The 22,044-nt window shown below is 54.2% G+C and overlaps 2 protein-coding genes across 9 annotated transcripts in view; one reads left to right on the forward strand and one right to left on the reverse strand.

Moving 5' to 3' along the window:
* Positions 1-19,591, forward strand: part of NEK6 (NIMA related kinase 6) — a 92,554-nt gene extending 72,963 nt beyond the window's left edge. For 6 of the 8 annotated variants that reach the window (XM_021068570.1, XM_013993856.2, XM_021068576.1 and 3 more), the window contains exons 8-10: positions 7,336-7,430; positions 15,212-15,325; positions 18,003-19,574. In XM_021068570.1, coding sequence (XP_020924229.1) covers positions 7,336-7,430; positions 15,212-15,325; positions 18,003-18,113 — 320 coding nt within the window. In that variant the 3' untranslated portion in view covers positions 18,114-19,574. Of the gene's footprint in view, positions 1-7,335; positions 7,431-15,211; positions 15,326-18,002 lie in introns of all 8 variants that reach the window. The other 2 variants (XM_003122163.5, XM_005660424.3) reach the window with 2 other exon arrangements.
* The window catches only part of PSMB7 (proteasome subunit beta 7), a 63,133-nt gene continuing 61,976 nt past the window's right edge, over positions 20,888-22,044 (reverse strand). Inside the window, 1 exon segment of the mRNA NM_001097476.2 lies at positions 20,888-21,115. Coding sequence (NP_001090945.1) covers positions 21,004-21,115 — 112 coding nt within the window. The 3' untranslated portion in view covers positions 20,888-21,003.

Genomic DNA, 22,044 nt, shown 5'->3' on the forward strand with positions numbered 1-22,044 from the left:
GGTGAGACTGTGCTGCTGCTGCCTTGCCTGCTGGAGGGGCCGACAGAGGGTCCCCCTGGGGCAGGACAAGAGGCAGGCCCCGGGCCCTTTGTCCATGGAGCCTTCTCCCCGTGCCAGCTCTTCCCTCTTTTTCCCCCCTGTCTCTGCCCCCTGGGGTGTGGGGTCATATCCTCCAGGGCCCCCTGCAAGCTTGGGACTTGTTCAAAGTCTCTCATTTTATCTGTAAAGCCCATGCAAATGGTACATTATCCTTCCTCGTGTTTGAGCACTTGTCGGTCTAAAAGTCAGATTTTACAGACTTACTCCTGGGGAAAGCTGGCCAGACAGGAAGAGGTGCTGTGTTTGCACCTACAGCTTTGTATACCCCTGGCTCAAGCTGAGCACCCCTCCGATGAGGCAGAGCACCCCAGCTCTACGACTCACAGACTAAGGGGGTCCGGGGACACGAGAAGCTGCCTGGAGGCAGGGACAGGAGGACCCGGGGCCGGCAGGGACAGGCCAAACCTCCCTCGTTACTGCGTCCACGGATGTTTCTGAGCATCTGAAAGGAGGGCAGCTGGGTGAGGTTTTGCCCGGCTCCTCTCAGATTGCGACATGTGCCAGCCTTTCCCAGGAGCTTGTAGGAGGTACAGGTGTCCACCTGCCAGCCCTGACAATGCTGATTTCACAGGCCTGGGTTAAGGCCACGGGTCCAGATTGTTAACTGCATCTTCCAGGTGTTTTGGCTACAGCCACTGATCAGTCCAGTCTTGCCTTGTTTAACTGGCTCCTTCTGGACACTTCCTGGGACAAGCAGTTCACCCCTTCCTGATGGGCCCACTCCTGGGAGGGCCCAGCACGGCACCAAGCCTCCGTTAACGTTGGATGCAATAGATGGATAGAGAGATGGGTGATCAGACAGACAGATGATGGCTGGTTTACGCAGCACTGGCATCTTCGAAGCAAGTACAAATCGTATTTGGGCGTTGGCCTCTCTCCTCTTGGACCAGCGGAGACTGGGGTAAAAGCAGAAAGAGCAATGAAGAGCGAGAGGCTGGGTGGAGAGTGGAGGGAAGGGGGCGGGTGGCATTTTTCTCTCCCGACGCCTCACGGCTTTTACCCCCAGCAGGGCTGAGGCAGGGGGGTCTGGAGCCCCGACCGAGGGACAAACCAAATGTCCGGACCTCACCGGGCAGCTAGCTCTCCCTGGCCAAGGGGGTGGGAGGGGGCAGTTTAACTGGATCTTGAGGAGCTCACCAGGAGGCAGAGGCCCAGAGGTGAACTGGATCCAGAGCAGGCTGGGGTGGCCAGTACGGGGACCCAAGCAGGGGGACCAGCTCTTCGAAGCCTTCACTTTCTTACAGGCCTGGCCAAGGCAGCCCCAGGCCAAAGCCTGGCCACTCTGCAGAGACCCAGGGACATCTGACAGAAACAGAGGGGGTTCCTGTTGGGGCTCAGTGGATTACGAACCCGACTAGTATCCATAAGGATGCCAGTTTGATCCCTGGCGCCGCTCAGTGGGTTGAGGATCTGGTGCTGCCATGAGCTGTGGTGTAGGTCACAGACAGGGCTCGAATCTTGCATTGCTTTGGCTGTGGTGTAGGCCGGTGGCTGCAGCTCTGATTTGACTCCTGGCCTGGGAACCTCCATATGCCTCAGGTGCAGCCCTAAAAAGCAAAAAAAATAAAAAAACAAAACAAGCAGAGGTTGGACTTTCCCAGTGGTTCAGCAGGTTAAGGATCCAGTGTTGTGACTGTGATGGCTGGGGTTGCACCTGTGGTGTGTTTGGTTGTTGGCCCAGGAACTTCTGCATGCTGTGGGTGTGGCCAAAAAGAAAAGAAAAAAAAAAAAAAAAAAGAGGAATTCCCCCTATGGCTCAGTGGAAACGAATCTGACCAGTATCCATAAGGTCGCAGGTTCCATCCCTGGCCTCGCTCAGTGGGTTAAGGATCCAGCATTGCCATGAGCTGTGGTGTAGGTCACAGACATGGCTCGGATCTGGCATGGCTGTGGCTATGCCATAGGCCAGCAGCGATAGCTCCAGTTCAACCCCTAGCCTGGGAACCTCCATATGCAGTGGATGTGGCTGTAAAAAAACCAAACGGAAAAAAAAGGAAATGAGCAGAGCATAAGACTGAGGGTGGCGAGGGCCCTGGAGGTGGGGGTGGGGGCTCTTGGCCAGGGGTCTTAGGGATGCGGTACAGCCAGACAGTGGACGGTGCTGTCTGTCACTGAGGGCCCCCAACCTCCTCCCCTCCTCTGCTGTCTGTGTGCACCCCATCAGCACCCCCACACACACCGTGGTTCTGCGTGGGAGACAGTTCTCACCTCATCGGCACATCCACCTGCAGCACCCTGAGCGGTGGAATCACTTACAGTTGGGTCCGAGAGGTTCCCGCTGTGAAGTGAGAATGGTTTACATTTCATCCTGTGGTTTGGATGTGACAAGTCGTCCATTTCACACTTGCCCATTCATTTTCCTTTGGCTCCCTTGTGACCGAAATATACAAGGGGTTGCCACTGGAAGTCGCAGTTTGCTTACGGAATCTCACACAGATTCGTTCCTGTGTTGACGGACAGCTCTTTCTGCTGAAAAGCCGTTCACTCCTGGATTTCAGCCGTAAAGTATGCATATAGGATGCCATTTCTCAGAACGTGTATTTAAGTAATGGCTGCTGTCCCGGTTTAGGGATTGTTGCCATCAAAGGGTGCTTGGTATCCTGCTAAAACAATAATCAGAGAGTCCCTCTTGGGCAGACATCAGTTAAGTAGACAGGGCTTTAAGCCACAAGGAAAAAAAAAGTGTTAACCCTGACAGGTGCCATCTGATAACATGCAGATGGATTCATTGACTCTGTGAGCAGACGCCTAGAAGGTGCCCGCTGTGACCTGGTCCCGGGCAGGGCACTGGGACAGTTTGCTAACAAAGTCCTGCCCCAGGGTGCACATGCCAGGAGCCCGGGTCTCCAACACTGTTCACGGCCCCTGCATGTCAGGTGTGTCAGAATTTCTCACCTGCCTCCAAGGAGATGAGAAAAAAAAAAAAAAAATGATGGTCAAGTTTTCAAATAGCTAATCTAGTTCCGTGTAAAGTACTGACTGGGTTTTCTCATTAAACAGAATATTATGACACTAAATGGTACTTGGGATTTTGTTGGGGGCCGGGGGGGAGGGGGATGTTTTAAAACATCTTTACTTGGCAAAATTAAGTTGCCCTGAAACCCCTTTGGCCCCTGACAGCCTGAAGTCTGGGCCCCCGTCTTTGGGGTAAGCCATCACTTTCCTAGTCCAGCCAAAAGGGCTCTTCTTCTCCTGGGGGCCCCTTGTTTCTGTCCTGCTGGACATCCCTCCTTCCCAGGGTCGTCTGCCCACATCCCAGGCTTGACCTCTGCCCCACTGGGCTCCAGCTGCCTACACAGACCCTGGCCAAAGGAGCAGCAGCCACATGCACGTGGTGGCTCCAGGCCGGCAAACTTGTCCTTTAAAATCTGGTCCTATGGTCTCTTCAGCAAGTTGGTGCTGGGAAAGTTGGACAGCTGCTTGTAAATCAGAGTTAGAACACACCCTCACACCATGCACAAAAATAAACTCAGATCAACTATAATAAATATTTTTCGGAAAAGGAGACAAAAAATACACTCAGAATGGCTTAAAGACTTAAACCTAAGACATGACACCATAAAACTCCTAGAAGACAGCAGAGGGAAAACATTCTCTGACATAAATCGTTCCCATGTTTGCTTAGGTCAGTCTCCCAAGGCAATAGAAATAAAAACAAAAACAAACAAATGGGACTTCAACTTAACAAGCTTTTGCACAGCAAAGGAAACCTTAAAAAAAAAAAAAACCAAAAACAAAGCGAAACCACCCTACAGAATGGAAGAAGATATTTCCTAACAATGCGACCAAAACATACAAACAGCTTATACAACTCAGCAACAAAAAAACCAAGAAATGGGCAGAAGACCTAAATAGACATTTCTCCAAAGAAGACAAGCAGATGGCCACTAAGCACATGAAAAGATGCTCATCAGTGCTAATTATTAGGGAAATGCACATCAAAACTACAATGAGGTACCGCTTCACACTGGTCAGATTGGCCATCGTTGAAAAGTCTACAAATAACACATGCTGGAGAGGGTGTGGAGAAAAGGGAACCCTCCTGCACTATTGGTGGGAATGTACGTGAGCACAGCTACTATGGAAAACAGTGTGAAGGTGCCTCAGAAAACTACGTGTAGAGCTACCAGTATGATCCAGCAATTCCGCTCCTGGGCATGTATCCAGACCAAAAAAAAAAGGTTCCAAGGGATACATGCACCCCAGTGTTTTTTGCAGCACTATTCACAATAGCCAAGACTTGGAAGCAACCTAAATGTCCATCACCAAATGAATGGATTTAGAAGATGTGGTATCTACATACCGTGGAATACTACTCGGCCATAAAAAAGAATGAAATAATGCCATTTGCAGCAACATGGATGGAACTAGAGAGTCTCATCCTAAGTGAACTAAGTCAAAAAGAGAAAGACAAATGCCATATATCACTTATATTGTGGAATCTAAAACATGCCATAAACGAACCTGTCTATAAAACAGAAACAGACCGATGGACAAGAACAGATTTGTGGTTGCTTGAGGAGAGGGAGTGGGATGGACTGAAAGTTTGGGGGTGGTAAATGCAAACTATTACATTTAGAATGGATAGGCAGGTCCTCCTGAGTAGCACGGGGAACTATATCCAGTCTCCTGGAATAAACCATAATGGAAAGGACTATTAAGGAATGTATATGTGTACATAACTGAGTTACTTTGCTATACAACAGAAATTAGCACGACATTGTAAATCAACTGTATAAAAATATATGTATTTTTTAAATCCGGTCCTAAAGCCTCCAGAACAGTCATCCTCCAAACAGACTGATACCAAAAGTTCAGGTTGCAAATCCAGATTCCTGGGTCCCTCTTCAGCCCTGTGAAATCAGCTCTTCTGCTGCAGCTTGCATGCCTCTGTTGATGGGGAGCTCACCTCCTCTCAGAAAATCCTCCCGTCTTTGCCCAGCTCCAGATCTTCAAAAGTGTGCCCACTCCAGTTTTTAATTGAGACATGACATACATGCAGTAAATTCCCTGAGCCCTTTCCTGACCACTACCCCCATAGAGTAGTTTTTCCTGTTTGTGACAAATCGAAGAGTGCACGCTCTCTTGTGCCTGGCTGCTTTCCCTCAACATTGCATCTGTGAGATTGATCCCTTTTGCGGCATATACCTGAGATTTGCTCTTGTTCATTGCTGTTTAGTATTCTGTTGTGTCAATGGACCACGTCATCAATTTTTCCTTTCTACTGGCGATTACCATTTGTTTCTAGTCTCTGGCTATTAAGAATAAAGCCCCTCTGCATGTTCTTTGTCGTTTTTTGGTTTTTTTGGGTTTTGTTGTTGTTGTTGTTGTTTTTGTCTTTTCTATGGCTGCACCCACGGCATGTGGAGATTCCCAGCCTAGGGGTCTAATCAGAGCTGTAGCTGCCAGCCTATGCCAGAGCCACAGCAACATGGGATCCGAGGCGCATCTGTGCCCTACACCACAGCTCATGGCAACGCAAGATCCTTAACCCACTGAGTAAGGCCAGGGATCAAACCCGCAACCTCGTGGTTCCTAGTCGGGTTCGTTAACCACTACGCCACGACGGGAACTCCCTTCTGCATGTTCGTGATCACGTCTCTTGATGGACAGAAGCATTCATTTCTCTTGGGCATGTACCTAGGAGCGGAATTGCCGAGTTAGGGTTGACCGTGTTCAGCTGTAGTAGGTACTGCCAAACAATTCTCCAAGGTGGTTGTACCAGTTTTTGGCCCTGTCAGCAATGTCTGGAGGTTCCAGTTGCCCAGTACATCACCACCTTGTGTTTTTGTTGTTGTTGTTGTTTTTGTCTTTTTGCCGCTTCTTGGGCCGCTCCCGCGGCATATGGAGGTTCCCAGGCTAGGGGTCTAATCGGAGCTGTAGCTGCCGGCCTACACCAGAGCCACAGCAACACGGGGATCCAAGCCACATCTGCAACCTACACCATAGCTCACGGCAACGCCGGATCCATAACCCACTGAGCAAGGGCAGGGATCGAACCCGCAATCTCATGGTTCCTGGTCGGATTCATTAACCACTGAGCCACAACGGGAACTCCCACCTTGCGTTTTTAACTTTATTGAGGTGGGTGGGTAATAGCCCGTCATTGTGCTCTTATTTGGCATTGCCCTGATGAGCAGTGAGAAACATAACATCACTTCGCGTGCTTATTGGCCATTTGGATATTCTCCTTTGTGAAATGCCCCTTCTGGTCTTTTGCTTGTTTACATATTGATTTATGGAAGTTTCACAGTAGATTCTGTATGTGAGGGCTTTGTTGGGTGTATGTGTTGAGATGACCTTCCCCCAGTCTGTCTTTGGCTTGCCTTTTAACTTTCCGAATGGTCTTTGGGTGAACTGGAATTCCTAATTTTAGTGAAGTCCAATTAATCTTTTCTTTTTAAAAAATTTTTTATTATAGTTGATTTACAATGTTCTGTCAATTTCTGCTCTAGAACGAAGTAACCCAGTTATGCATGTATATACATTCTTTTTTTCACATGATCCTCCATCATGTTCCATCATAAGTAATCAGATAGCGGTCCTTGGGCTAAAGCAGAATATCTCATTGCTTTTCCACTCCGAATGCAATAGTTTGCATCTCCTAACCCCAGATGCCTAGTATGGTTGGTGTCTTTTCTGTCCTGTTTAAGAAATCTCAGCCAGCCCCAAGTCTGGACATGCTGATTGGTGCAAGTACCCAAGGGTGGTGGCTAAGAGCTCAGTCTCTGGAGCCTGGAGATCTGGGTTTGCACCTCAGTCCTGGCACTTTTCTGCGCCTCAGTTTCCCCATCTGTAAAATGGGCAAACACGTGTGCCATTCACAGTGGCATTTTTCTTTTCCCTCTTGAGAGCCTCATCTGGACCCTTCTGGGATTCAAGCAATTGCCTTAAAGGACATTTGGTCCATTGCTTCCAGAGCCCGGCCACTGGGTCCCACTCCCCTGGGCAGTTGGCAGAAACACCGATCCCCAGCCACCCAGCCCCAGACTGATTCCCAGCTCTGGGCGGGGCCCTGTCTCCAGGGGCTTTTAGGGCCCTACAGCGTGGGAGCTGGTGGTCCGGCCCAGCCCTCCCATTAGACAGAGGAGGGGACAGGAAGAGATGAGCGGGCACTACCCCATGTCCCCGTGAGGCCAAGGCCAGGCCTTTTCCCAGCCCCATGCCCTCCCCTCCTTGCCCTTGTGTGCTGTGCTCGCTCAGAACATAAGCACCCATCTCTTCGCTGTGTTTCAGTGGGGACACCATACTACATGTCACCGGAGAGGATCCATGAGAACGGCTACAACTTCAAGTCTGACATCTGGTCTCTGGGCTGTTTGCTGTATGAGGTAAGTGTCTGGTCCGTGGCTCGGTGGCATTTGGGGGGGCGTGCGCAGTGGGCACCCGGCCGGGGCAGGGCTCGCCCCATCGGTGGGAACCAGGGATGCACAAGGTCTGCCTGTGGCATCAATACCATCTGGTTCCTGTCCTTCGGGCCTCTTGACTCAACGTCGGCTGGAAGAGGTTAGAGGGGTGGCCGGTGGCAGGTTGGGTGCCATGTCACCCTTGGGCCACTCAGACGTGGGAAGAGAGTCCAGTGTCTCCCTGATGATGGAAGGAGCACAGCGGGGGGGATCTGATTGCCGCTGTTTCCCTGGTAACCAGAGTGATTCTGTTCACTCTTCGTCATTTACCTGTGGGTCAGGCCCCATGCAGGGCCCCTGGGACAGGAGTCAGCTCGGGCCCGTGACGGAAACCCTCCCCACCGAGGGGTTTCCACGTTCTTCCAGGCCCAGCAACGTGGGTCTCACTGGAGACCCCTGCCCTCTCCCCTGAGCTGTGAAGTGGAGCCACCAGATGGCCGTTTCCTGCGCAGACGGTGGCCAACCTGCGCAGACGGCCAGAAACGTCTCTGAGACTTGGTAGGCTCAGACGTGAGACAGCTGAACTCCTAAAGCCCCACCCGTGTGGGCCAAAATAGATTCTGTATGTGAGGCCATTGTTGGGGGCCTGGGGAGGACAAGGCACGCTTGGCCGTGAAGCTGTTGCAGCTGCAGGAGGGAGGGAGGCAGGCCCGAGCCCTCTAGTGTCTCTGCGTGGGCAGCCACACCTTCCCCCTGGGCCTGGGCACCATCCAGGGCTGGGTGGCTCTGAGATCCCATCTGTCTCCTCATCTGTAAAATGGGAACAGTAGCTGTGCGGCATTGTCACCAGCCAGATGCGTGAAAGGCTTTGAAAAACCCCAGGCCTGTGAGACACCAAGGCATGATTTGGCTTTAATGCTGGAATCTTGGTATTTTCTGCTTTCCCTGGTGTGGGGGGAGGGGGGAGGACTTGAGCATCCCCAAAATCTTCCCTGGAACCCATGAGCTGAAGTTTCCCGCAGCTGCGCCCCTCAGGGCAGTGCTGAGGGGCCCCCAGGAGTGTTGGGAGTGGCGGAGACTGGCTTCTTGGCTTCCTCGGGTCTCTTGACTCTGGGAGTTGATCTCATGGCCTGTGGGTATCAACTCCAGGACTAGGCTGCCTACTGCTGGTCCACATAGGGACCCTGGTGGCCACGCGTCAGGGTCTTTTGGGTTACAGGCTGACTGTGAGATCAAAACTTGACCCCTGGAGTTCCCGTCGTGGCACAGTGGTTAACGAATCCGACTAGGAACCATGAGGTTGCGGGTTCGGTCCCTGCCCTTGCTCAGTGGGTTAACGATCCGGCGTTGCCGTGAGCTGTGGTGTAGGTTGCAGACGTGGCTCGGATCCCGCGTTGCTGTGGCTCTGGCATAGGCTGTTGGCTACAGCTCCGATTCGACCCCTAGCCTGGGAACCTCCATATGTTGCAGGAGCAGCCCAAGAAATAGCAAAAAGACAAAAAAGAAAAAAAAAAAAAAAAGCTCTGACCCCTTTGCAAGGTCTAAGCTTCATAGCGTCTTTCTTTAAGAGCAGTGGCTTTGCGGTTAAAGATGAAGGCCAGTGGCGATGTGACCCATGTGGCGTCTGGGCCTGGGCCCCCTCCTCCTGGAGGTCCGCAGTGGGGGTGCCCCACGGCATCATCATGCAGGTCCGTGGGTGCGTGAGGCCCGGCCGTCAGAGCCAGGAGCAGACTGTGCTTCTGGGGCTCACGGGGCATCTGTAGTAGGAGGAGCTCCTCTGATGGGCACCGCATGGGAGCAACTGTGTCGAGCCCCGGGGTGGGGGCTGGAGTGGATCAGGAGGGTGAGCGTGGTCCTGGCCCCCAAGGGTGCAGGAGGGCTCAGCTGTGCCTGGACACACCTGGATCAGAGGACCTGAGTTCAAAGCTCAGCTCCCACTCACCCCCTGGGGCCCCGGGGCCAGTTGGCACCAACCCCCAGGAGCTTCAGTTGCCCGAGTGAGTGTAGTGAGGTCACACATTTCTTGTGAGGTGTGAACGGCCCCTGGCTCGGAAGGCCCTTGGGCAGCGGAGGGCTGGTCGCTGCGGCGTTGTTACTGCCCACCTTGCCACCCAAGAGCCCCCTGACCGGTGCAGGAAAGTGGCTGGTCACTTTCCCTCTGCGCTTTGGCCAGCGGGAAGCCAGACGTCAGCTCCACCCCGGGGAGGTTTGGCTTGTCGTCCTGCCCTGGCCCAGGGGCCCTTTCCTTTTCCATCCCACGTTCAGGATTTATCAGCCACTTCCTGCCTCTGGGCAGGCCACCAGGGTGTGACCAGCCCTGTTCCCCTCCTCAGGGCAGGGCCGGGAAGACGGCAGCTGGCTGACCCTAGAGCTGGCGGTCCCTGCCCGAGCCTCTGCCTGACCCTAGAGGCAGATGCAGCCCATGCCGCCTGCAGCGCCGGCTTCGGAGGATTCCCAGGCCCAGCAGCCTGGAGTCTTGGCCTTGGTTGCTTGAATGCACATCTAAAGAGGCAACGTCCAGGAATTCCCATGGTGGTGCCTCGGAAATGAACCCGACTAGTATCCATGAGGACACAGGTTCGATCCTTGGCCTTACTCAGTGGGATAAGGATCTGGCGTTGCCGTGAGCTATGGTGTAGGTTGCAGACTCGGCTTGGATCCCACGTTGCTGTGGCTGTGGTGTAGGTCAGCAGCTGTAGCTCTAATTTGACTCCTAGCCTGGGAATCTCCATATGCGGCACCTGTGGCCCTAAAAAGCAAAAAAAAAAAGGAAGCAACCTCTGTAGGTGGCTCTGCAGCGTGGAGGTGCTGGTTTCTTTTCTTTTCTTTTTTTTTTTTTTTTTTTGGTCTTTTTGCTATCTCTTTGGGCTGCTCTCACGGCATACGGAGGTTCCCAGGCTAGGGGTCGAATCGGAGCTGTAGCCACCGGCCTACGCCAGAGCCATAGCAACGCGGGATCCGAGCCGCGTCTGCAACCTACACCACAGCTCATGGCAACGTCGGATCGTTAACCCACTGAGCAAGGGCAGGGACCGAACCCGCAACCTCATGGTTCCTAGTCGGATTCGTTAACCACTGTGCCACGACAGGAACTCCTGGTTTCTTTTCTTACTGATTTATTTGTCGGCTGTGTGTGAGGCCCTGCTGCCTGTAGCCAGGGAGGGACATATGTCAACGAAACCCCTTGAATCCTGTGGGGACAGCTGATCTGAACCTGATCGCCCCAGGGCAGGCGTGTCTGGTGCCATTCCCTCTGGGGGCACAAGGCAGTAGCGGCTCTTCTGGGGAAACAGAAACGGACGTTTTCCCCAGACAGGGAGGAGAACACCTGAGCTGGGGCCGGGGTGATAGGAAGGACACCCTGTGGTGTGGCCAGCTTGGACAGCTGTGACAGACTCCCCACCCCCGCCCAGGTCACATCCCAGGAGGCACAATAGCCCCCGTGTTGCACACCTGGGCCAGGGCACCTGGAACCTGAGCCCCTGACACAGCCCCAAAAAACCTGCGGCACTGGGAACCGGCCTGCCCTTTCCCATGAGCCCCCATGTGGGCTGCAAGTCTCAGGAGCCCCCTGTGTCGGGTTCATACGGCTGCTGTCACAGATGACCAGTTGGCTTCATACAACATAGTTATTCTCTTATTGTTCTGGAAGCCATAAGTCCACAGTCAGGTTCACGGGACTAAAGGCAAGGAGAATGAAAAGGCCACCCACACTCCTTGGCTTGTGACCCCATCCTTGTAGCATTTGAGTCAGCACACCTCCTTCTCCTCTTCCGTACTCAGCTCTCCCTCTGCTCCTTTATAAAGGTACCGTGGTTACAGTTCAGGTCCCACCTTGCTCACCAAGGACACTCCCCACCTCGGGGGATCCTGCATTTCATCACATCTGCCAAGTTCTTTCTGCCTTTAAAAGGTAACACATTCACCGGCTCCAAGGATCAGGACCCCAACATCTTTGGGGGCCTTTATTCAGCCCACTACACCCCCTTCCACCTGAGCATCCAGGGGTCCACCGAGGACCTCCTGAGGTCACCTTAAGATGCTGATGTTGACCTATGGCTGGTGAGGAGGTGCCACAAAGCACTACCCCTGGTCTGCACCCCCCTCCCCAGGGTGGGTGCCAAGTGGGCTCTGTCCTGAAGAGGTCAGCCTAGGAGAAACAGGCCAAGCAGCCCAGCAGCTGGGAGCAGCATGCCCTTGGCATTGGAGAGAATCACGAGACTCACACCGGGCCAGTCCCACTGTAAGGGAGGAAACGAGCTCAGAGAGGTGCAGAGACTTCCCAGGGTCACACAGCAAGGGCGTGGCCTAGATGGGCCGCCCTCCTGTGCATGGGAACCAGGGAGAGACGGTGGTCCTTGTGGAGCCAGGGCCTCTCCCCTTCCCTCCAGCCACCAGGGGAGGCATGGCTGGTGGAGAAAGATGCTAGGCCACTGCCCAGAGCCCCTTTGAGCAGATGACCCGGTTGTGGGGAGCCCCCAGTGGCTTTAACGGCCCCTCCTCTGCTCTGGGAGCTCCCAGAGAGATGCCAAGCTTGGCCTGTTGGAAGGCCCCATGCTTTATTTTCATTACCCAGCACGTCCCTCGGAGGCGCTCAGCAGGCTGCCTGGGCTCTGCAGAATTTACTTATTTACGTGGGAGCTCAGCTCTGAGCCGGGAGCTGAAGGAAATGGCTCATTCGGCACCAACCTCAGGAAGCTCCATGGAGGGCCTTCTCACAGCAGCTTCCAGGGGGCCAAGACCAGCCAGAAAGGGGGCGGGTGGGGGGAGGAGGGATGACCAGGGGTCAGCTTGCTTTGGATTCCTGGCTTGAGCCAGAGGATGGTCTGGATGCCCCCTCCCCGTGGAGCAGCAGGGCTGGGGACTGCTTGGCAGCTGGCCTCTGGGTTCAGCCTTCCCTCCGGGCTGAGCTGGAGAGAGACTGGTGATGAGATAGATGTGTGAGGCCCTGACAGGGACAGAGTCAAAGGCAGTCGCTGTCCCCTTGGCATCGAGTCCTCTTCTTCTGACATCTCAAATCACACACCAGTTTCCCTGAGCCTTCCCGGCAGGGCAAGCGCCCACACCCTCCCGTTTCCCGGGCTGTGTGTCATCCCAGTGACGCCGGGGAGGAGAGGCTCTGCATCGAAGGAGCAGCGCTGAAGCCGTGGCTTCGGTGGTCCTAACGAGGCAGCCAGGATCAGTCCAAATAGCAGCTCCTCCTCTGCTGCAGCCAGGCAGAGGGGGGTGGTCGCTGGTGCGAGGGGATCTCAGCATCCGGGGTAATCGTTCTAATCCCAGTGTCTCGGGCAGGCCCCCCCCCCCCCGAGGTGCCTTCACAGCCCAGTGCTCTGATCTGGGTGGAAGGCCCCTGGCCGGCAGCTGGAGGGGGCAGGCGGGGGCACGGCTTCCACTGGAATCCACCCGTGTGGATGGAGAAGCCACTCTGAGCCAGGGAAGCCGAGAGGGCCCCTCAGCACAGCTCACTGCTTTTCTGAAAGTGTAGCCAAGGTACCGGCAAGGAGGGAGGGAACATCTCAAGGGGATGCTCCCCCCCCCCATTCTGAGGCTCTTTAGGGTCCCAGACAGCAAGGTTGTGCATGTCAGACCAGGTGGGCTCATTGAAAGGATCAGCCAAACCCCTTTAGCGGGTCGGACTCATGGAAAACCAGAGCCTGTGCCAGTGGGGCCAACGCCGAAACATCCTTTTTGCTCTGAACAGAAACACTTTCCAGGAAAATCTATCTTAATCCCCCTGCGTGATTTGAAGGGCACCGGATCACCCGGAGTGACCGCCCTGGAGCCTCAGCTGCTCTCCGCTGTGGCAACAGATGTCCTCGTGAAACTGCCCAATTAACCCTTTGCACCTGAGGTTCTCGTTTTAATTACTAGAAATGCAGGGCCCGAGTGGTTGGCGAAGCCAGTTCCTGGTCAGGCTGGTGGAGCCCACAGAGCGTGGGGCCTCTGCGCCCTCAGCCTGCCCTGCCTGGTGCCAGGGCCACACCTGGCAGCCTTCCCGCAGGGGCAGGTTCCGTGGTCCAGGCAGCTTCCCGGCCCACCTCAGAGGGGCCCGAGGCCCTGGTTGGCGGGAGGCGAGAAGCAAGGCTAAACACCCATCTGGAAGCGCCCAGCCGTGGCCCCGGGCAGACTGCTGACCTGGTCAGAGGAACTCTGCATCCAGGCCACCATGCTTTTCCCAAAGGCCGTTTGGACACCCGAGGACACTGCCTGGCTCTGAAGCCCGCTTTGCTCTTCTGAAGGAGCCAGGCTCTGCTCTTGGGGTCGCCTGACCTGGTCACAGGGGTGAACAGGGGTTGTGGGGGGCGGCCAGGAAATGAAAGCTGACGGGCCACCACCGGTTCCTCCCTCCCTTGGGGACCAGGTTCGCTGTATGCCCTCCGGGCCTGAAGGGGAGCGAGGATTCCTCAGGTGTCCCACAGCCCCCACGATGGAGCCCGAGCAGAGCCGCCCTGCCCGCCTGGCTCCTGGAAGGTGGGCGCGATTACTCTCAGGGAGGCGTGAAGGCAGCAGTTGCACCCTTCGCAGAGTAATCGGCAGGGGGCGCTGGCGGGCGTCGTGCTGGGCTCCTGTGCGCCCCCTGGCGGGGCTCTGAAAGGCGGGGCATCTGAGCGCCCTCCAGACGGGCAGACAGGGCAGTTCCGTCAGGGTGAGCACCGGCTGGGGCCCCCTCCCTGGCCCCCAGGAGAGCCGGCCTTCCGGGCGGAGCCGGATAACGGCTCAGGCCGAGGTTTGCCGCCTCCTGCGTCAGCCGCCGCCTCCCCTGGCCCCGCCCGCGCAGCCTGGTCCATTTTATGGATGAGAAAAGCAAAGGCCAGAGCCACAGCCAGTGAGCACAGAGCTGGGATTCAGAAGCTTCCACCCCGGAGCTTCCATAAGCAGAGGGTCCCCAGCCCCCTGCATCCAAGGGCAGCCGAGTGGCCTCCTGCTTACCCTCCGCCCACGGCAGCAGCCCTGGCCCTGAGCATTGGGCTTTGACACAGTAGCTCTGTAACCGACAGGCGAGAGCAGCCAGAATGAAAGCCAGACATGAAGTGCCTCACTGACCCCTCCAGCCCCCTCTCAATACTAGTCCTTAGGTAAATAGTTTCCTAAATTAATTTCTTTTTTAATGGCCTCATGCATGCTGTACGGAAGTTCCCTGGCCAGAACCAAATCCAAGCTGCGGCTGTGACCTACACCGCAGTGTTGGCAAGGCCAAACCCTTTTAACCCACTGCCCTGGGCCAGTGATCAAACCCACACCTCTGCAGTGACCCGAGTGGTGGCAGTCAGATTCTTAACACGTTACACCACGGAGGGAACTCCCATTTCTAAACTGGTTTCTTAAATAGACCTCCTCCCACAGGTGTCTTTGGAATTGCTTTTTGGAAATGTAAGCACACCAAGGGGAACCCACCAGTCCCAAGCACAACCCCTGCTGAGCCGAGCCGATCTCCCATCTGCCATGTGGGAGCCGAGGTGTGAGAGGCCGGGTGTGGCCTGTGCGCAGCTGGCCCTCAGCTTTCAGCTGCCCCTTCCTTGCTGTCTTCACAGTTCCGTCACCGAAACCTTTGTCCTATTTAATTTGCTTGTATAGCAGGGATCAGGTTAAAACTTTAAATTTGCTAAAACTTTCTCTCGAACCCCAGCCTCCTCAGGGTGTGGGGGAGCCCTGCTGCACAGCCACTGCCATGAGGACCAGGAAGCAGCGCACTGCCGTCTGGAGCGGCCCCCTTGGCCCTGGACCTCCAGCTGAACGCTCATCTCTCTCATCCGCTCTCCTTGCAGATGGCAGCTCTTCAGAGCCCCTTCTACGGAGATAAGATGAATCTCTTCTCCCTCTGCCAGAAGATCGAGCAGTGCGACTACCCGCCTCTCCCTGGAGAGCATTACTCTGAGAAGGTGAGCTTGCCGCCGGTTCCAAAATCCCAGGGCTCTGCCACCTTAACAGGGCAGAGGAGGAGGAGGAGCCCCCAGCAAGTGACGCGGGGGAGGGCGGGAAGTAGATTGATTTGGCCAGTGGGGTCTCAGGGACCCCAGGGCGGCCCCAGACAGCAGGGCTGTGGCCTGTGCACGGGCACAGCAAGCGGCGGGAGCTGCCTGTCAGCCCACTTCTGCCCATTTGGCTCCCAACCCGGTGCTCGAGCGTGAGGCTCGTGTGGTGTCAGACATCAGGAGCCAGACACCCGGGGTGGCAGGGCCTTGGCTGGCCCCACACCACCATTGGCGGCCACTCAGCTCCCATGACAGGAAACCACAGCCAGCAGACGGGCCGCGGTGCTGTCACAGACCTACGCCGCCGCGCCCCTTGGCCTCTCACTTCGAGCACGCTGGGTGCAGGGGCTGACCCCCGGGCTGTGCGCGAGCGTCATCTCCCTCGGTTCCCTCGTCTTGAAACCAGGGCTTCTATTTTGACTTTGTGGCTAAAATGGGAGGATGAAATGCCAGGTTTACAGCACAGCACGGTTGAGGGTGTAGACAGATGCATAGGTTTGCACACTCCGCTCACTCGCTTGGGTGAGCCTCTGAACTGAGTCCCCAGTGGCTTATCTGTAACTGGGGGGCGATCCTGGACTCTGCCTCTCAGGATCAGTGTGAGAATCGGGGGGACGCACGTGATGTGCTCAGGTGGCCAGGCCGACGCCTGCCGCCAGCCGCACCCAAAGGAGCTGCTGGATGGAGCACAGGGCCTGGCGCAGAGAAAAGGCACAGTATCCAGCAGCTATTCTTGTTATTTCTGTGCAAGGTCAGTGCTCATGGGTGTGACAAGGAGCCTGAGCCCTCCGCGGGCCTACCCTGCAGGACCACAGGCCATTGCCTCACAGTAACAACAGCTCGTGTTTCTGACTTGCTGTTCCATCCCTCCCCCCGCCCCCCACCCGTGCCATTAGAAGGAAACGGAGACTGGTTAACTCACTGGCCCAAGATCACATAACTGGCAGGTGATGAAGGTGGGTTTTGACTCAGATGACCCTGTACTAGCCACTGTGCCATCCTTGCCACATCTCTTCCCCCTCCCCTGGCGTTTGCTCCGAGAGTTCTGTGTACCTTTGGAGGAAGTACTTAGGCACTGGGGTGGAAGCTGGCAGGAAAGGCAAGGACTAGTTAAGAGTTCTTCCCCAAGTTAATAGTTGCATTTGATTTTTCTTTCCCATCTTTTGTTTGAATTTGGAATTATGTTTGTTGGAATTTAAGAAGCCTGGAGTCAGACAGCTTGGAGCAAATGACAGCTTCTCTGTGTCTCAGTTTCCCATCTATACATGGGAACTGTGACCTCTGCCTCCTGGTTATGAAGCCGAAATGAGCAAATCCACATAAAACCCCCTTCTCTCTGAAGCCAGTTCTTGCATCTTCACGAGCTCCTACTCCCTGGAACACGTGGCTTTCACCAGTTACGTGCGGCTTCTAGAGGCGGCTAATTCTTAGCACTGGAGCCATGCCTCACTTTTGAAGGTGTATCACCTTTTAGAAATGGAAATAAGACACTTTCTCTTCTTAAATGTTCAGACATGGACTTACTGCCAGCTGTGTGGTCTACTACGCACAGATGAGCAACTCGGATCACGCAGACTTTACCTTAATCCAGTTTTCTTGGGCACTTCAACCTGTCGGAGGCCAACCACAGCTACCATCCTCCGAATACTGTAGGGTTCTGGAGAATGTCGCTCATCATAGGCAAACCTGAGACTCTCGGAGTGTCCAGGCCAGCTGCAAGCTCAGCTGCATCTAGCCAGGGGCTCCGCAGTGTTTATAAAGCACTGGAATCCCAAAAGGCAGCACACAGGTCGGACCCTCTCCCAGGCCCCTCAGCCTGGAGCACCTCAGGAGTGAAACATGGCACATCCACAGAACCCCGGGCCTCCGCAGGGCCCTCATGCCCTCCCCAGACTCCCTGGGCACGGTCAGGTCCTCGTGAACCCACTTATCCAGGGCCTCCCCTCTCCCTGCTGCTGCCCAGACCAGCCCCTCCAGGAGCAGGTATTTAAATGAAAAAACTGCAGTGAGCTCAGTGATGCAAGTTAAGATGTAGGCTTTTTAAGGTCATTATTTTAATTACCATTAAAATAATTGGCACTCTGGCTATCAGAAGAATGGAGGGGATCAGAGGCCCAAGGTGCCCCTCCCCCACCCCGAGGCAGGAGCAGCCTTCAGTGTCTGTATAATTAAAAGCCCCGTCTTTCATGAGCACAATAAAGAGGCCGGGGGTGGGCAGACTGCAGCTCTGCTGCATGTTAATGCATTTATTATGATCAATAAGCCCTTGCCTCGAGTTTCGTCCTCTGGTTTGGGCATCTGTGTGACTGACAGCAGCCGCAGACACGCACACTGGATGCACAGACTTGCTCGGCCCCGCAGACAGTGGCAGGTTCACAATTATTTGGAGACAGCCACTCCCCAGATGGTCTTTGGGGTCAGACAGGCCTAGGCCTGGTCCTGGCTCTCCTCTGGTGACTGTGACTACTCACCCACCACCCCCCTTGAGCGTCTTTCCTCACCTAGTTGCCACGAGGGTCCAGCGGGTGGATGCAGAGCCCCAACGGCTGCTCAAGGATAACATGCACCGTTCTCTCCCCTGCAGTTACGAGAACTGGTCAGTATGTGCATCTACCCCGACCCCAACCAGAGACCCGACATCGGATACGTGCACCAGGTTGCCAGACAGATGCACGTGTGGACTTCGAGCACCTGAGCGCGGACACGGCGTCCTCCTCAGAAGCCACGCCACTCTGCCTTACCTGAGTCTTCTCGCCACAGTGGCCACCGGGTAGCCGAGACCAACCGAGACAAGAGGGTTCCGCAGGTTCCCCAGAGGGGGCGTGGGCTTCACCGCAGATGCTGAATGCAGGGCCGCTGGGGGGAGGGGCACTGGTCACGTGTTACTGGTGGTCACATTCGAAAGTCCTTTCTTTCAACTGTCATGGACACGCTCAGCTGGGGTTTGTCGACAAGGGTGGTGGGTGGTTCAGCGAGCCTCTGCCGCACCCCTTCTATCTGGATTGTAATGTGAATCTTTAGGATAATTCCCTCAGTGACTTGTCAAGGTCTGTACTAAGGAGAATCGCAGGAGGCTGTGTGATTTGTAGTGAGCCTTTGAAAATGGTTAGTAGCAAGTTCGGTTTAGCTCTTAGAATCTTTCCAAACAATCAAGCTGTGTGCTTAATTTACTCTGTTGTAAAGGGAGAAAGCGGAAATAATTTTTTAAAAGTAGAGTGGAGATTTTCCTAATGTTTTTATCTACATGTGTAACTTGAGGAATGACAATGAGGAGAACCCAGCATCTGGCATAGAGGCAAATCATGTTTGAAAGCCACGAGTGTTTTCTGCGCAGTCCGGCTCAGCCATCCTCTCCCGAACACCTGCTATGTACCAGGCACTAGTCACCTGCTTGAAGGCTGGCAGTTCATTTCATGATCAGTGTTAAGTGTTTTCCTCCGTGAGAAGAAAGCATAGGATACAAAAAAATATAAAGACTCTGCCCTCAGGCTGTTCTCTGTACAAGCTCTGGTTCTGCAGCTTCCTAGCATGGCCTTGGGCGAGTTTCTTAGCCTCTCTGAGCCTGTTTCCTCATCTGTAAAATGGGACTAGTGACATCTACCTTCAGGGTTGCTGGCAGAATTTGAAATAAAATGTGTAAGTTATCTAGCCCATTGTAGATGATCCAAAAGTGGTAGCCACTCACCCCTTCACAAAACTAAAGTGCATGGACCATGGAGTCAAGAGTTAATGTACAACTGTATTATTTGCAGGAAACCGGAAATGTGTTCACTTATTTCTTGTTCCCAAATAGGATTAACTGTGAAGACTAATTTATAAATGTGAACTTACTTAAGGAAAACGCAAGCTCTGAAGGTAATAGCTTGAATTTTGTTTTTATACTCAAGTTAATCCTCAGATGTCCCAAGCTGTCGTCCACTGACGTGGTGACAGTTCAGCCCTGCAGACAGAGCACAAGCCCTTCCGCCCCACTGGTGTCCTGGTCAGGCACTCTGACCCGTCTCCCTGGGGAGAAAGGACTGGGGCTGGGCCACACGCTGTTTCCATGTGTGAACTCCGTTCTACTGTAACACTGTCAGGTTTGAGAGATTTTCTTCAGATGCAACCTTTGCTTTGTACTTGTTCTCCATGGTTGAAATAAAATGGGGTGAGAGGGGTTCCTTCTGTAAATAAGGGTGAGTCATGAGTAATTTTAAAACCGTTTCACACTGCAGCACAATTCTTGAGCCGCCTTTAAAAACACACTTTTCTCAGGCCCCAGACATTCTGAGTAATCTGGGAATTTTTTTAAGCTCCACAGATAATTTTGATAAATCATCAGCCAAGTTGCTGTCCTAAATAGTTCCATTGTCCTCCCCACCCCCTCCGGGCAGTTGAACAAGGGAGGCTAGTCCAAGAGTGGGGTCACTGGAAGACCATGGCTCTGGGCTTCTTAGGTCTCCCAGCCACGCTCGCTGTGGGGGACAGTCAGACCCTCCCTTCTCTCTGGCATTCACCATTGAAAGTTTTCCTGATTCTGGACAGTTTTTTGTTTTTGCTTTTCAGGGCTGCACCCATGGCATATGGAGATTCCCAGGCTACAGGTTCAATCAGAGCTAGAGCTGCAGGCCTACACCACAGCAACGCAGGATCTGAGCTGCATCGGTGACCTACACTACAGCTCATGGCAACGCCGGATGCTTAACCCACTGAGCAAGGCCAGGGATCAAACCCGCAACCTCATCGTTCCTAGTTGTATTTGTTTCCACTGCGCCATGATGGGAACTCCCAATTCTGGACAGAATTTTTGCAAATATTCTGCTTACGACTCTCAGAATCCCTATGTGTCTCTGTCTCTCTTGGCAGCATCAGCCCTGGCCACAGGTGAACATGCTTTCTGCATGCCATCCACCTGCAGCTCCATGAGAACAATTCTGCCTGCCACCAGGACCCCCAGTCATTCACTGGGCCTGGGTGTGTGTTTGCGAAATGATCGTAGCCTAATTATTAGAGCTAGTACGCCCCAAAGCTTTCCTCTGACTTCCGTGAAACTGGCCAAGGTGGCATTCACCCAGCTTCATGCAGCTCTAGCAAAGCAGCTGTCTGCCTGGCTGCTTTTTCTCGGTGCTCAGAACCAACCATCTCTCTTTCCCACGTGGCTGCTGGGGTAAAGGGCTGCGCTGCACTCAACCTTAAAGACAAACGTAAGAACACCTGGGGCCACCCTGAACAAGGACAAAGTATGTTCACACAAGGGGTGAGTATTCCAAGTGTCTGAAGAATCCAAGAAACGCAACCTGACTTCCTGCAGCAAACGAGGCCACGTCTGTCTGGGGAGGGTTACGTTGCCCTTAGAGCCACCTGAACACAGAGCAGCACTCGCGGAGGGATTAACATCCTGAAGGGGGGAGGGCCAGGTGGTCGATGGCCCTCAGCAGCCAAAAACACAAACAAAAAACCCACACAGCTCCCAGACCTCAGCCACTTCTCTTGGTTTTCTTTGTTTATTGGGTTCATTCAGCAAACACCAGCCAAAGGTCTTGTGGGAGGGGGCCTCCACTGCCCCCCGTCTTCCAGAGCAATCATCAGCCGTCCACTGACACCACTCAGGACGTGTCCATTGTCTGGACTGTTTCTTCCAGGACCTCAATGTCCAGGGCAGTGACCTTTTCGGTGAGGACTGCAGTGGTCCCTTTCTCACACCTGTACCGGCCAAACCTAGCGAGAGAAACGAAAGCAAGTTAGGGTCCCTGCCAAAGGGCCCAATGGAGGGCTGGCGACGGGGAGAAGTGCTCAGGCAGCGAGCTGGCCTGGCCTGAAGTCCTGGCCCCTCCTAATCGCCAGTTCTGCCACCTTTGGGGGCTTCAGCTGCCCCGAGGTTCACTTTCCTCGGCTCTCAAGTGCTACAGACCAGGATGCCTGGTCAGTAAGATGCACGTTCACAGCGACAGTACAGAGCACTGAGTGGACACTCAAACTTCCTCGCCTACCTCACCATCCCCAGAAGATGCTGGAAAGCATTTGGTCACCTGCCTTCAAGCTTCAGCTTCCCTGAAGTACCTTTCAGTAACCATCAGGAAGCAAGCCCTTTCATTAAGCTGCCACTACCCTTCTCTTGTACAGTAACAAGCATGACATGACTGTTGCCTTAAACACTTTAAAAATATTTGGACGCATAAAGAGTATAAAAGTGACCCGCAGGCAGACTCTTGACCAAGCTCTGGAGACTAAAGAAGGGAGAGTTAACTGTCCCTGTAGAGACTCAGCAAAGCACCACAGGGACACCCCACCACCACCAGCACCTTGCTCAGGATGAATCTGACAGGTTTTTCTGAGCGCAAGGCAGTCTGGAGAGAGACAGATTTGAGCTGCTAATTTCACGGTGGGGCCGGAAATCACAACACTGTCAAAGCGCACAAATCCAACTCTTCCTCTCTCCTGTCCACAGCTAGGACGTTTCTGTCAGCCCAGCATGGACTAAGAGAGGGATGCTGGCTGTGCCATAACCACGTGCTCCTCAAAAAGCCATCCTCTCAAACGGAAAGCGCGTGCTCAGAGAGAGAGCAGGAAGCAGCAAAAAGAGGGCGAGGTGTATGAGAGCTCTGCAAATGTGGGAGTTTGTGCAGCCAAGAACAGGTGGCCTTTAT

This window comes from Sus scrofa, chromosome 1 (genome assembly GCF_000003025.6).
Source record: "Sus scrofa isolate TJ Tabasco breed Duroc chromosome 1, Sscrofa11.1, whole genome shotgun sequence".
Taxonomy (NCBI): Eukaryota; Metazoa; Chordata; class Mammalia; order Artiodactyla; family Suidae; genus Sus; species Sus scrofa.